Source organism: Phaenicophaeus curvirostris, chromosome 3 (genome assembly GCF_032191515.1).
Source record: "Phaenicophaeus curvirostris isolate KB17595 chromosome 3, BPBGC_Pcur_1.0, whole genome shotgun sequence".
Taxonomy (NCBI): domain Eukaryota; kingdom Metazoa; phylum Chordata; class Aves; order Cuculiformes; family Cuculidae; genus Phaenicophaeus; species Phaenicophaeus curvirostris.
In genome coordinates, this window is record NC_091394.1 from 25,636,174 (window position 1) to 25,651,366 (window position 15,193).

The following is a 15,193-nucleotide window of genomic DNA, read 5'->3' on the forward strand; positions in this document are numbered from 1 at the left end:
TAGGACGTTGCACTTGGCTTTACTGAACCTCATGTGGTTCACAGAGGCCCACTTCTCCAGCTTGTCCAGGTCCCTTTGGATGACATCCAGTCTTTCTGGTGTGGCAACTACACCACTCAGCTTGGTGTCATCTGCAAATCTGCTGAGGGTGCACTCAGTCTCGCTCTTTGTATCACTGATGAAGGTATTAAACAACACTGGTCCCAGTACAGACCCCTGAGGGACACCGCTTCTCACAGATCTTTATCTGGACTTTGAGCCATTGACCACTACTCTCTGAGTACGACCATTCAACCAATATCTTATCCACCGAATAGTTCACCCATCAAATCCTTATCTCTCCAATTTAGAGAGAAGGATGTTGTGGGAGACCGTATCAAGGACTTTACAGAAGTACAGATAGACCACATCTATTGGTTTTCCTATGTCCACTACTGTGGTTACCCCATCATAGAAAGCCACTAACACCATCATAGGAAGCCAGTTGTGCTGGGGTTTCAAAACTACATTGTGGATGTAACTTAGTCAGCAGTAACACTACTTGGTTTGAACCTTGTTCTGTCTTTAATGTAGTCACAGATTGCTTCTGATTTGGTTGCTGAGAGTCTTCGGCCTTCAGGATCTAAAGCCTAATCTGAACTCTTATAGAGTGCAGGAAGGAGACAGCAATAATATACCAGAGAATGTGGCACTAGCTGTGTTATAAAACCTATAAATTCTGTAATTTTCTCCTTGTATACTTGGCAATTTTATCATACATCAAACTAGACTTCTATGATGATGAGCTAGGCCCAGAAAGAAACATTAATTTGTCAGATTATAATTCAACATAATTTTAATTATAATGTTTGAATCTCCTTAGGGTCTGGTATTATAATTGTAATTAATATATTTGTCCATTTTTAATGTGTTCCTTGTAAGCATCCTAAAACACCATACAAGTATTAATGACTTTGACCTTATAATGCATTTATAATGTAGATGTATTAGATAAGAATCACTGAAGATAATTAACTAGGAAAAAGAATCCACAGAACAGCCATTACAGAGGTGAATTTGAAACTCAGATTTTCTTTTTCTTAGTCTCAACTGAGTTATGTGATATTTAACTATAGCAAGTGCCCTCCATAGTAAATTATCCATATAAATAACAAGTCAAATTAATAGAAATTTTCTATTCTTTCTAGCAGAAAAGACGAAATAATGACACATTCTTCCCTGAAGTAAACTGTTTAATGCAGCAGAAAACAGACAAGAAGTAGAAAGGGCTGCATATTCAGAAAAATTGATGTCAGAAAGATCTTTGGCTACATAGTTCTCCCATAACTTGTTAAATAATAACCCGGAAACAGCACATCAGTGGATATTTCCATTTCTTTTAAAATGCCCCTTTTCAAGAAAAAAGAATAAACTTGGGAGCTTTTTGTTTTGTTTTGGGTTTTTTTCTCTCTGTTTTGTCCCTTCTCTTTATAGTAGGATTTGTGTGCAAAGTGAAATTGGAAGGCGTAAAAAATCTAAAAAATCTGATTTTTCAAAATCTGTCATTATTGATATTATATTATAAATCAGAAGATGCAAAAGGGTTTGGTGTGAAAACTGTAAAAAAAAGGGATTAAAATAACATTGTTAATCGGGAACAAGAAGGAAGTGTTACAAGATAAAGGCTGTGACAGAGAGGATTAAGCACTGGGAATCAGTTGAACAGCACTAATAAGGGTGTGTATAAAAAACCTAGGGAGAAAGCCAAACAATAGTAGCTCTAAATGCTGTCTTAAGAGAAAAACAAAAAGATTACCACAAGTATTGATGACAGGCTAACTGTGGGATACCCTACCTGTAGCTAATATAGAGGGAGATTATGGAGCATTGATATCCCTAATTCAGAAGCAGAAAAGACCAGCTAGGGAGCATGGCAAACAGCAGAAATAGTGCTGAAGATACAGGAACACAGGAATATGGAGGCTAGGATAGGTGAACAGAGAAACATAAAAAAATAAAAAAAAAGTGATCATATAAAAAAAAGGTCTAAACAGAAGAAAGTTCTGAAAACTTGTCTAAAATATACCAATAGGCAAAAAAAAAATCAGGAAAAGCTGTATAGAGGAAAGCAGACTCATCTGCTGTTCTGAAAAGAAACCTTTGAATGAGCAGAAAGAGTTAGAGAGGTGAAGAATATGATGGCCACAAGAATACGATGGCCACAGAAGATTGTAGTGAAAATGGTAAGAATAAAATTTGTCATAAAATTTGAAAGTAACGAAAGGGAAAAAAGTGAAAGAAGAGAAAATATCCAGTAATCAGTACAAAGACTTCAGGAGAACAAGATTTCCTATAGGATATTGATCCAACTGCAAGATCCTGAAGTTGGCCCATTTATCTCTGCCTTCACTATGATTATTAAGCATCAGAACAAAGATGAAAAAGACAACAAAGAACTTATGGGCCTTTGTCAAGTCACTGTATTTGATAACAGAAATAGCCACATTCTTAGCTATCAATCTGGCTAATACCACAGCTCAAGGAAGAAATTGAAATTTCTGTTTCTGGTCTGAAAGAGATTAAACAATGGCTACATCGTGATTTGATACCTTATGATGGGGGCAGAAGGACTAGATACATAATTAATAGTCCTTTTCTTACCTCTTGGTCCCCTTTATAGGAGGAACAGGGAATTTTAGGATGGAGCAAATCTTGTGCTCCTAGGGATGCACAGATTTCAATTATTTCAAGCTGATGCTTTTTGCTTGGGTTTGCTACTTGTGCAGTTCTTTTGGTGAAGAAAGGAGGATATTAGGAAATAACAGTCTTCAATTATGAATTAGTAAAGAAATACTAGTGATTAAGTGTTTACCTATTTACTCGGTTATTAAGTAACAATTTACTCAGTTATTAAGTAATAAAGATATGGTTGCATACGGATTAAATGAATGATATATGAAATCTTGCAGAACAGTTAAAATGTATGAAGAGAAAACCAATTGCTCTGAACTCTAGCTGCTGTCTACATTTTACAGCATAGCTCTGAAAGTAATGAGGCATACGAGTAAACATGCATAGTATGATATGCTACCATGTCTATCTTCTGTCTGGTATTCAGATGAGTGCATTTGGAGTTAATATGAACATCTCATCACTGTGTTTGCAGTACAGATATGTACAAATAGACAACATAGTTGCAAAAATGCAGAGTAGTTGACAATTTTTGTGATACTTCTTGAAAAAGAGATAACGATTAAGCTTGTCCATTTGAAACAATGATATACAGTAATGAGATTGAAAGTGCAGGCAGAGACAGCAGAATTCCTGAGAATCCAGTACCAGAATAACATATCAGAGGCCCCAAAGGCTTAAATACAAGTTGCAAATTCCTTGTCATATTACAATCTGACTTGGATTATCCTATAACAAAGGGAAAAAAAAGAAGTATCTAACATCTGTACAAGATCACTTGTATAGTGAAAATAAAGACAAGGAACAGAAGACAACTAGAGGATATAAAAGATGATGAAAGCCTCTGCAAGAATTGGAATGAATGAACAAAAGCAATAGTGTACCCACTCTGTCGCCAGCAGGCCTGGTGTCATATAGACCAACTTTTGGTCAACCCCCCCAAATTCTGATGGTGACACCAGTCTCAGAGCCGAGTACTGATCTGCTGACACTTCCTGTTTCTTCACTCATGATTCCCTGCAGCTAGAAGGATAGAGTGTAACACCGCCTGTGCTTCTGATCCTTTAACCAGTTGTCCCAATGCCCTGAAGCCTCTCTTAAATGCCCTTGGAGTTCTTACTACAACTTAATTGCTGCCTGCCTGAAAAAGCAATAAAAAGATAATAAACCAGGGGCTATATTAGGGTGGGAAGTTTTCTCTCCACATCTTTCACCTGGGCCCCAGGGAGGCAGCATACTTCCTTAAGAAGTGGGTTAGGTCAGGATATTGGGTCTTCTGTTCCCCTCAGGTGAGTCTCCCATCTTTTTTTCTTTATGGAAGTGGTTTTGGCACAGGGCATGGGCTAACTTATCCTTGGTGACATCTCCAACCTAGATGAACAATCGTCGTTGTCATTTCTCACTTCCACTTGCAGAGCCTTGTACCTGTTCTGCAAAGGGACCTGGGAAGGTGGAGTAGTCATGGAGTAGACACATCCGCGGTGCTGGGCAGGAACTTGTAACTGTTGTCCCGTCTTTTGAGTCATCACATCCAGACAGCTGGAGAGCGGATACGAATTCTCTGTATCACGTCTCCTGTCTGCCTGATAGCCTATTCTAGGGAAAATAGGGTGCAGTTCCAGTAAACTATCTTTCTCTCTGTCTCACAACATAGTGCAATGGTGTGCTAAATTGACTATGCTGGACTAGATAGTGAAAATATTACAGTCCCAGTAGGGCAGTACTTTTTACAGAACAATATAACTTCTATCTACTTGCCCAGGTAAATGCCACGATAATTTAGCTTTGTAATTTCTCTTTCTAGTACCTACACCTGAGGGAATAATCATATATATACTCTGCTTAATGTTTTCCGACACTGATAGATAGGGTATATGTTTCTATATGCTCACAGAGGTGAGTACCACAAGAGACAGATTCAATGCAATGGTACAATTATGTCCAGGACTGCAATTTCTCTCTGTTTTCCTCGAATACTATAATGTCTGAAAAAAAATGTACTGATTTAAAAATGGTTTGTAATTTATTATGTGATATTTTTATTATTAATAAATAAATACATTTGAACATTGTGACTTTAATAATTCTAATAAATTCTGTTTACCTCGAAAGTTTTATGTAGCTTGTGCATTTAGAACATTTCTCCCCTTCTTTATTCAGCCTTTAGCTCTGCATGTAGATTTGTTTAAGTTGGAAAATTAAATTGATGTAAAGAAGAAATTAATAAACTGAGGAATTCCTTATAAAATCACATCATCCACTTATGGATAACAGATGCCTCTAGGGATCAGTCATAAAGCAAAAATCCATGAAGCTGAAAGTGGATTCACCTATAAGGTAGACAGTAGCTTGGCACTTGAATGACCACATTTATAAAATCCTAGTTACAGTTCTCTAAATTATGCTCATTTTATGGACAGAATAAAGTCTCTTTGTTTTAACACAACTATTTGTGCAAGATACAGAGTTAATGTTCTAAAGCCATCCAATGTTCAGAGTTTGGTTTTTTGTCCCTCAGTGTATGGGGTTTTTTTGATATTTTTCTTAATAGCTTATGTCTTTTTCTCATAATGTTTTTATTTTATTGCTGTGCAGCAAAATTTGAGGTTTCAAAATTTGTATGATCTATGTTGACATACAGATATACTGGAACCTCACATCCTGAGTATTTTAAAATGATTGAAATAATGTCTTGGATGTTTGAGAACACTTCAGAAAAAATATGACCTTTACATCACTGAGACTGACAACATTAGGAATCAACAGATTTTAACTACATGTTACATTATAGCATAATATTTGATGAAAACACTGAATTGTTTTCATAAAATCTTTCCAAGAATATTTTAAGCAATACCTTCTGGTATTTCTAGAAAGAACATGAGAAATAAAGTGGAAGGTCTAAAATGTATTTTTTCAACCCTACTGTCATCTTGCTGTATGCCTCTCTAGAAAATGCAGCAATGCACCTTCAAGATGCCCTACATAAATCTATATACATTTACTGAAATGCATGATTCTAGTGAACTGATCAGTAAATTAATAAGTAAGTATTACATTTTGTTCTATTTTGAAGCAGTAAAGAAAGAAGGCCCTCAGTTTTCCTCTTTATTGCACTAGTTTGATTGGATTCCAGTAAAGCTCTGTGCAATCCTCTGAAAGATTTCTTCCTCTTTCCTTTTTATTTTCCTTTATACTAAAAACTGCTTCTTCAGTGCTGGATGTTTTAAAAATTATTCAATCAGACAAAAAGCTGATTAAAATATCTTACTAAGAATGGAAAATTATCAGTAATATGCTTCCACACAACGCTGCACAGCATTGCTGAGGTCATTCTCTTTCAATAATTACATATTTTTTTGCTCTTCTAACATTTCCCAAAACCCAGGAAAGTAAAACTTATAAAACATCTCAGACCACTGTCAGACCTAGTTCAGGCAGTGGTAGTAAATATATTATAATAATAGCTCATATATCTGATCAGTTGGCGTGACCCAGGCCACAACTTTGTAGATAAGACAGGAACTGAAAATACATTGGAAACAGAGGGAAGATTAACTTGAACAGTTCTTTAAGATTCTTGAAGCTTCCATTCATGAGGTAGTTAAAGGAGGAACTGAAAGAATAAGATGATTTGTCCATACACTAAAAACTGAAAGCAAAATGAATATAGTGTCTACCTTCAGGCAGTTGCATCATCAAAGTATAAGTAAATATAGAACAGCCTTCAGCCACAGAAAGAGTGAAAGAGCTCTCCATTCAGTGCTCATCATTACTGGGGACCTCCAGTGGAAATGAAAAAAATCATTGTGCTTCCAACAGGCTTACTTAGTGATCTTGTTCTAACAGTTCTCAAGGAGGACAGTGATTCACCATTCACTACTTTAGATTTATTTTCCAAATCACTGTAAATTAATAGCTTTAATAGTCTAAGCATATTCTAAGTGAATATTCTAAGTAGAAATGGATCTCAAATCAACAAAATCTGCTTCTGGATGAAGTTCCAATACTTAAGCAAGCCAAAATGAAAACTACTTAACCTATGAGGTAGAATTGGAAAATGACTGACTTCTTAGAGGATGGGGAAATTATTCAACAAGTAACACAGAGCATGCATTTGTGCCTCAGTATAAAGCACTCACCCACTACTGACATTTCGGGAACACTAGCGGTGTAAATTTCTTCTGGAAATGTCGGTTCATTGTCATTGATGTCATGGATTTTGATGACAAATTCAGATTCGGGTTCCACTGGTCTCAGAGTTCTTCTATTAATAGCTTGGGCACGCAGGGTGTAAAAGGCTTTCTCTTCCCTATCAATTCTCCGAGTAGCATGAATATCACCTGTTTTTTCATCAATTATAAAAAGAGTACCAGCCCCATCTCCTGACAAAATGTATTTGAGGGATCCATCTCCCTTGTCCTGGTCAGAATGAAGCTGAAAAGAAAGAAAAATAAGAGCATTTTATTTAGGAAAAAAATGAAAAGTTGTTAAATTGTTCTGTGTGCAGTAAACATATTTAATACCAACAAAACAAAGTAATTTTCAGACACCATTGATTGACAGTCATGGTGTCATACTGAGGCATTTGTTTCCTAACTTAGCTCCGAGAATCTTTTCACTTGTCTGTGGTGGCAGGTTTTAGTTTTGCAGCAACACCTGTTATCTGCTAAGAAACCTTTGCACTACAATTCTTAAAGAATATTTTTATGTTAATATTGACCTTTTCCTTCCTTGAAGAGATCCTATTAAAAATTCACAGCCTGCTGTGCTAGTTGTAAATTCACTAAGCAGATAAAGAACATGGCAGAATACACGACAATTAAGGAAAATAGAACAACTGGTTCCATGTCATACTAATTTTTTTTGAACTTTGTTTCATTTATAGTTCTGCTAAAATGGAGAACATTTCATTTTTAGTCATTATCATTTTCACTCCATCAGCTAAGTAAATAGCCTAAAGGAAAGAAACAAATGTATTAAGCATTCAGTATTGATTTGATACCCATTATGTAAGTAATAGAAAGCTTAACTTTATCTATTAATGTCCTGTAGTACTGCATGACTTTAGCACATCCATAAGAAGAAAAATTATTTAATTATGTTGCTTTGTTCACTACAGTAATGTAATAGGCTCATTCGATCGTTTGGATACATTTACCATAATTTGTCTCATCAGTTTCTTGGAAAGTTCTTTCTAATTTCATTGATTTCATAATTAACTGAAAGAATCAGGCATTCAGATTTATTTTCAGAAATGTATTTTGCGTTAATTTTGGGTTCAGCAGAAGGATCAAATCAAGTAGAAGCTCTCATTAAAATATTAAGTGCATATATAAAGACTTTTTTAAAAGCATATTAAAAATATCAGAATGTTCCAAACAGATTAAGACTGAACTAGTACATTTTTTTCCTCTCTAAATATAGTTATTTGAGCACAAATTAACAACATAATTTAAAATTACCATATGATCATGTGTAGTTTTTTGTTAATTTAAGATCATGTTTCAGATCATAACATTATATAAGTAGCTTAGTATAAATATCCCCCTTGGTATGCAGTCAGATAAATGTTCCTCTTTTTTTATCTATGGGGCCTTTGTATTGTCTTTCATAACACCCATTTTAAGTCAGTAGCAGAGGTAGAATATTCAACTTCTATGTAGATTTCCTTGCCTTTTGGGCTAAACCCAAATATACACATTGGACTGCCAACTGTATCCTGAACTGCATCACACGAATTGTGACCAGCAGTTTGAGGGAGGTGATACTCCCACTCTACTTTGCTCTTGTGAGACCTCACCTGGAGTATTGCATTTAGTTTTGGGGTCCTCAGCATAGTAAAGACATGGTTCTATTAGAGTGAGTCCAGAGGAGGGCTACATAAATGTTCAGAAGGCAGAGCACCTCCCGTATGAGGACAGGCTGAGAGTTGGGCTTGTTTAGCCTAAAGAAGAGAAGGCTCTGTAAAGACGTTTATAGCAGCCTTACAGTACTTAAAGGGAGCCTGAAGGAAAGAGGGAGAAAGGATTTTAATCAGCGAGTGCAGTGAAAGTATGAGTGGTGATGGTTTTAAGCTGAAAGACAGTCAATTTAAATTAGTTAGATATTAGGAAAAAAATTTTTACTGTGAGGGTGGTGAGACACTGGAACAGCTTGCCCAGGGATGTTACGGATGCCCAATCCCTGGAGGTGTTCAAGGCTACACTGAATGAGGCTTTGAGCAACCTGACCTAGTGGGAGGTGTTCCTGCCCATGGTGGGGGGGGTTAGGACTGGATGATCTTTAGGGTCCCAATTCTATCACCCTATGATTCTAAGACTGGTGGAATAAGCTGAAGTCAGAAAGTAAACTTCTCTGCTGTGAAACATTTTCAAACACTGAATGTTTCCCACACACTTGCAAGAAGTAGAACAGAAGAATCTCATGCAGAATCTTAGATTAAAGCCTTTATGGTAGAAATTTAGAAAACTATTATTGTTCTGTACTTTGATTTTGTATATAAAGGTTTCTCTGTTTTCCTTCAGTTCAGAAATAAACTTTGAGAAACATTGTAAATATTTATTAAAGAATGGTGGATACCACCTCATCTTCAAAATTGTTTTGGTCCTAAGAGCTCACTGGTGGTCATGACCACTAGGTACAGTATTTTCACAGCAGAATGATGAAGAGCGTTTAGTTATAGGAGGCTGCTCTTCCTTAGAGATCTGTACTGGAAATACAAAATAAAGGTCAGTTTGAGCAAGAAAGAGTGGGATAGGGGGAAATCTTTAAATGGGCATATTAAATTTTTCCCATATGCTTTCCAAAGGTAGATCTGGTATTATGAATTCTTGTAAAAGTTGATGATAGTACACTGAGGTTGAAGTGCCTGTTCTTTAACTCAGAAAACAGTTAGCAGAGTCTGGCAAAATCCATTCTAATAAATTACCTATCTCCAGAATAGTTTAACACCATGCAAACTATTCCCAGAAAAAGTATCTGGCCAAATTTAATTCACAAATCATGTTCAGAATTTGTTTTGAAGAGTCACATTTAGCAAAAGGACACAGGGAACTGTAAAATAATTTAGTAATCCTAACAATACTTTCTGGTGCCTCAGGATGTTACCTGTCACTATAAGCATAAAGACAGTGTAGTGAATAGAACTAAATCATAAAAACAAGAAAAACCCTACAATACAAAACATTAAGCTTTTGAACCACTATATTTAGATCAATTCAGATTGTAGAGCTCTTTTTACATACTTATTTGTTTAGCATGTAAGGTTCTATCTGTAGCTATGTATGTCAAAAATTTCTACTAATCTTAGATGGAAGTGAAAAATACTCTTTTTACAAAACTCACAAAATCATTATCCTCTGACCTCCACCAAATTCAAATTTTATAGGTTTCTACCTATATTAGCCAAAAGACTGGCAAGGAAACTGCATATAACATTTTGAAATGTCTACATAAAGGCTTTTGGAGAGCTGATAGTTGCACTTCAGGGTAATGTATTTCTAAGGACCAACAATCTCCATAGTTTAGAAGAACACTTTAAGCTATAACACTTCACATTTTCAAAGAAATGTCCATGATTTCCTTTCAGATTGGTAATCCAATATGAATTTTATATATACACACATAACAGTCCACAGTTACCGTAGAAAACTTCAAATTCAGAATGACATTTCAGAAGGTTTTCTTGGGTGATCAGGAAACACAAAGCTATAGATACAATGGATGAGGCTTCTGGACATAATGCAAGGAGTGAAAATGTGTATTATATACAAGTAAAGAAAGAGAACACCTCTTAATTCAATCCAGATATTATCAGAAGAATCAAGATGGCTAAAGGCTACCCTGTGTGCCTGACAGCCTTTAACACGGAATCTTTACCCAGCTCTGAAATACACAAACTGTGTGTCACTCAGCACTGCAAAGTTTTGTCATTTTACTCCACTATTAAAAAAGATTCTGTGAAATAATTCTCTGCTATTTTTAGTATCAAGTGTTTCCTATAGTTATTTTGGCTAATGGGCATCTGTGATTCACGTCAGCCAAGCTAAGAAATGGAGGACATCTGTTTCATTTAGCAATTTTATTACACAAAATGATCAGCTGTGAAGAAGTGGTTTTGTTTTTATATCTGTCACTGATATTTTGCAAACTCTTGTTTCAGTGAATTTCTTGCTGTTCTTCCACAGAAATACTTCCCTTTTCAGCCATCAGTGTTATACGTGCCTTATATATAAATTTTCCTCACTGCAGAGAAAATCAGAATGTCTGTTGGTTTTATTTTAAATAGCCGCATTTCATCATACAATAATTGCAATTACTGTGAAAGACAATTTTGCACATTTGATCATCTATCCAAACTAGTTACACAAACTCTTAAACCGAGAAAGATTTCATATAAATGAAAAAGAAAGGTAATGATAAACAGAAGATAATGAATATTTAGAGTGGGTAACAAAATAGTGTTATGTCAGTACTTAAAAAAGAAACTGAGTTATCAATCCAAGACAGAAAGAAAAACAGGTTTTAAAAGATGAATTTTTTTTTCTACAAGTACAATAAAGATAGAATTAATTAATATATATTGCCTTGTTTTTCAAGATAAACGCAAGATAAATGTTAATGAAAAGATGCCACAATCAAATTCAGCTCAATATCTTTTAAGATCAATAAAAGATCTATGCAAAACATCATTCAGAAGACTTAAGATGAACTACATAATAATACACCAACGATTCAAATCAAACTCACCAATTACAGCAGTGGGTTTTCCCTTCCCTCTCCACCCCCCGTCCTCATGAATTCCACTCATGTCGGAAATCTCTTTAATTGAATATAAAGGTTGTGGACTTTTTTCTAATGGCAGACAAAGTGTTACTCCTTTTTTGACCAAAAACCCCAGAAGATGCTACTTTGAAAAAATGAGAGCAGATTAGGTTAGTCACACCCACTTAATCATACAAAGTACTCCTGGAATTTGAAATGTTTTATGACAATGTCAGATAAAGGCTTTAGCATTTTACACACCTATTTCTATTTGAATTTCAGATTCAGAAGTCCTTCTATGAGTTTTTAGTGATTGGTATTCAGATAACTAGAGACTAGATAATGACTGTATTAACAAATCAGCTTTTAGTCTGAATTCTTATTGTAGTCATAAGTACAGTTCAATTTGGGTTTTTTGTTTTTTTTTTTGTTTCTTTAAAATTTAATTTGATATGTCTCTGTGTAGAACCGCTTCAAATACAGTTTACATTTTCCTTTAGTCCTTCCCAAAGGAAAGGCTATTCTAATACTACCTCACTAAATATATTTTTACTCTCCTACTTTATAATAGCCATTATTGTTTGCATAATATAGAAGATGGTTTTTTTTCCTCCTGTCTTCTGCAATATGTTTGTCAACATTTCAATTTAATCCAATATTGCAGTAACAATGAAACCTCAGTGTACTCCTGAATTATACTATCTTTTAGATTTTGTTCAAATAAGTCCTGAATTTCTCCTAATTCTGAGGACAAGTTACAGGACAGATGGTAATCTGTTAGCTTTTTTCTAAGATTAGGCACGTGATGCCAAAATGCAGTTGTGGAAGCATTCACAATTTCACTCTTAAGTTTTCTACAGCACATATAATATTAGCACCTTCACTGGGTGCTTTGCAGAATAATAATGATAATCTCTCTAAATATAATCACAACAGTGTGTGGATTTGATCTGAAACCAGCAAAGAAAAATTGATAGACAATTTCCTCAATGGAGGTATTTATATCTTAAGCATCATGAATTAACTATCAAATTATGCAGTTGTTTAACATTAACTGCACTTGTTCTAAAAGATTTTCAGATTAGTTTATGTCCTGTGCAGTATTCTCTTAGTTGCTAGATTTAACTGTCATGGCTTTGAGCCAGATTTTACTCACCAAAGAGATTCATTTATTTCACTTCGTCCTCAAGGTAACATTTAAAGCAACTGTCTTCAGTGAGGCAAGAATTTGCACTAAGTTTTAATGAGACATGTCACACATTTAATTTTCTCACTCGGTTACATTGTCACTTTGCCAGTCCTGTGCTATTGCGTGCTATGTAAAAAAAGGAGACAGGAAAGGAAAAGGGCATATTGCAAAATGAAATTTTTGTGAGAATGGGATAGATAAAGCAAACTAAAATGGAAGCATAACAAGTAATGCATGATGAGGAATGCTTTGAAATTCTTTTGCTTGCTGAGAAGGAGCAACAAACAGAAGTTAAAAACTCCAGTCTGCAGAGCACTTACAGATTATATTAGTTTACTTTAACTTGATTCCTTATCCAAAGGAAAGATGGGAATCGTTGTTGTCATTTCTATTGGAAAAGATTACAGTAATTCCTTGCTATTTAAGGTTTTTGTTTCTTCCTACAAAGGTTTTAAAACAGTCAGAGATAAATTAAAATTAATAATAATTTTAGGACTCCTTTACACATCTCTGGTGAAGCAATGTCTATCACACGATTAGAAATATTGTTTTCCCAGCTCCTTACAATCATCACTACCAAGTGATATCATCTGCAAGATTCTCAGTTTCCACAAACTAGTGATACAGTGGAGGTATTTTTTCATCACTACACTTGCTTATTTTCCCCATTATTGTAGCTTATTCTAAAAGGAGGATTCACAATCTACAGACAGTAGACGGTCCTGTCGCTGACAAATTCTTCTAGCATTTCAACTGAGCTGAGAAGGGCAGTTTCTTTTTTTATGACATCATATGAACAGCAGTCTTATGTAGATGCACTCAGTCAATGTGCCAATAATTAGACTTCCTTCTCAAGCCAAGATCTTTACCTGATGTTCCGAGAGATAGAACAAGAAAGTTTTGGCTTCATTAGACTGTTGCAGCTTCCAATACAGAACACACACAAGCATTGCACTAACACAAACTAGAGACTGATTAAATTTCATACACCAAAGAGTTCTTGCATGAGCCAATATGCATGTTCTCTTCCAATTTTAATGTAATAAGTATAGACCATAGATTAGGTCAAGACAGAAAGTAGAAAGCTGACTGAAACTGAAGCACCCTTAGTTTCTGGCAGCTTGACCTAATACCTATTTAGATGATTTGGTATGAACAGGCCTAAGGGAATTCCTGTGTTAAAGCGGGGGAAACATCTTGACCTCTGTCTGCTATTCTGGTTTGATTTGTTGTGGTTTGGGGTTATTTTTGTTTTTTCTTTTACCATGCAATTTTTTATGTTGTTTGCCTGGTTCTGGACTAAAATAAAAAATAGTACTAAATATTGTTTAAAGGATTAAGTAGTTACCAGAACAATCTCACTATTCCACCAAGGAACAGAGGTAATTAAAAAGCAATGCTAGGCAATTTTTTTTTCTTCAGAACTTTTCCATTATAGCCTACATATGTGTTTTTACTTAAGGAGCCTAGTTGTTAACAAAATAACCATTAAAACATTATTTTTATATACCCTAATGCACTATACATAAAAGCATTGCATTTTTTAAACAAATACAAAACACTGTTAAGAATAGTGGTGCTTAGTTCATTCTACTTACTGCTGGAGGCCATTTTAAAACATTTTAAAAAAAGATTGCGTTTGTTTCCAGCTGAAATCACTGTAACATGTAAATTGGTAAGAGCTGTGAATATTTTCTGCCTTACTGTGTGTGCATATTCTCCTCATGAATATTCTAAAGTGTAAGCATCTTTGGAAGAGGTATACTTAGGGACAACGAATCACAGAATCACAGAATCACTAGGTTGGAAAACACCTACAGGATCATTGAGTCCAACCATTCCTATCAACCACTAAACCATGCCCCTCAACACCTCATCCACCTGTCTTTTAAATACCTCCAGAGATGGTGACTCAACCACCTCCCTGGACAGCCTGTTCCAGTGCCAATGACCCTTTCCATAAAAAATTTCTTCCTGATGTCCAGCCTGAACCTCCCCTGGTGGAGCTTGAAGCCATTCCCCTCCCTTGATAAAGACATTGAACAGGGCTGGACCCAACACTGAGCCCTGGGGAACCCCACTTGTCACTGGCCTCCAGCTGGATTTCACACCATTTACCACCACTCTCTGGGCCCGGCCATCCAACCAGTTTTCCACCCAGGAGAGTGTGCGCCTGTCCAGGCCAGAGGCTGACGGTTTCTCAAGCAGAATGCTGTGAGAAACTGTGTCAAAGGCTTTACTGAAGTCCAAGAAGACCACATCCACAGCCTTTCCCTTGTCCAGTAGGCAAGTCACTTTGTCACAGAAGGTGATCTGGTTAGTTTGTCAAGACCTGTCTTTCATGAACCTGTGTTGATTGGGCCTGATCACTCAGTTCTCTTGCATGTGCTTCATGATAGCGCTCAAGATCACCTGTTCCGTGACTTTTCCTGACACTGAGGTCAGACTGACAGGCCTGTAGTTTCCCGAGTCCTCCCTGCGATCCTCCTTGTAGATGGGCACAACATCAGCCAGCCTGCAGTCCAGTGGGACTTCCCCAGTCAGCCAGGACTGCTGGAAGATAATGGA

General features: G+C 35.9%; 1 protein-coding gene across 3 annotated transcripts in view; it reads right to left on the reverse strand.

The window, feature by feature from the left end:
* CDH10 (cadherin 10) overlaps positions 1 to 15,193 on the reverse strand; it is a 98,742-nt gene that overhangs the window by 32,323 nt on the left and 51,226 nt on the right. For all 3 annotated transcript variants that reach the window (XM_069853520.1, XM_069853518.1, XM_069853519.1), the window contains exon 3: positions 6,813 to 7,107. In XM_069853520.1, coding sequence (XP_069709621.1) covers positions 6,813 to 7,107 — 295 coding nt within the window. The remainder of the gene's footprint in view (positions 1 to 6,812; positions 7,108 to 15,193) is intronic.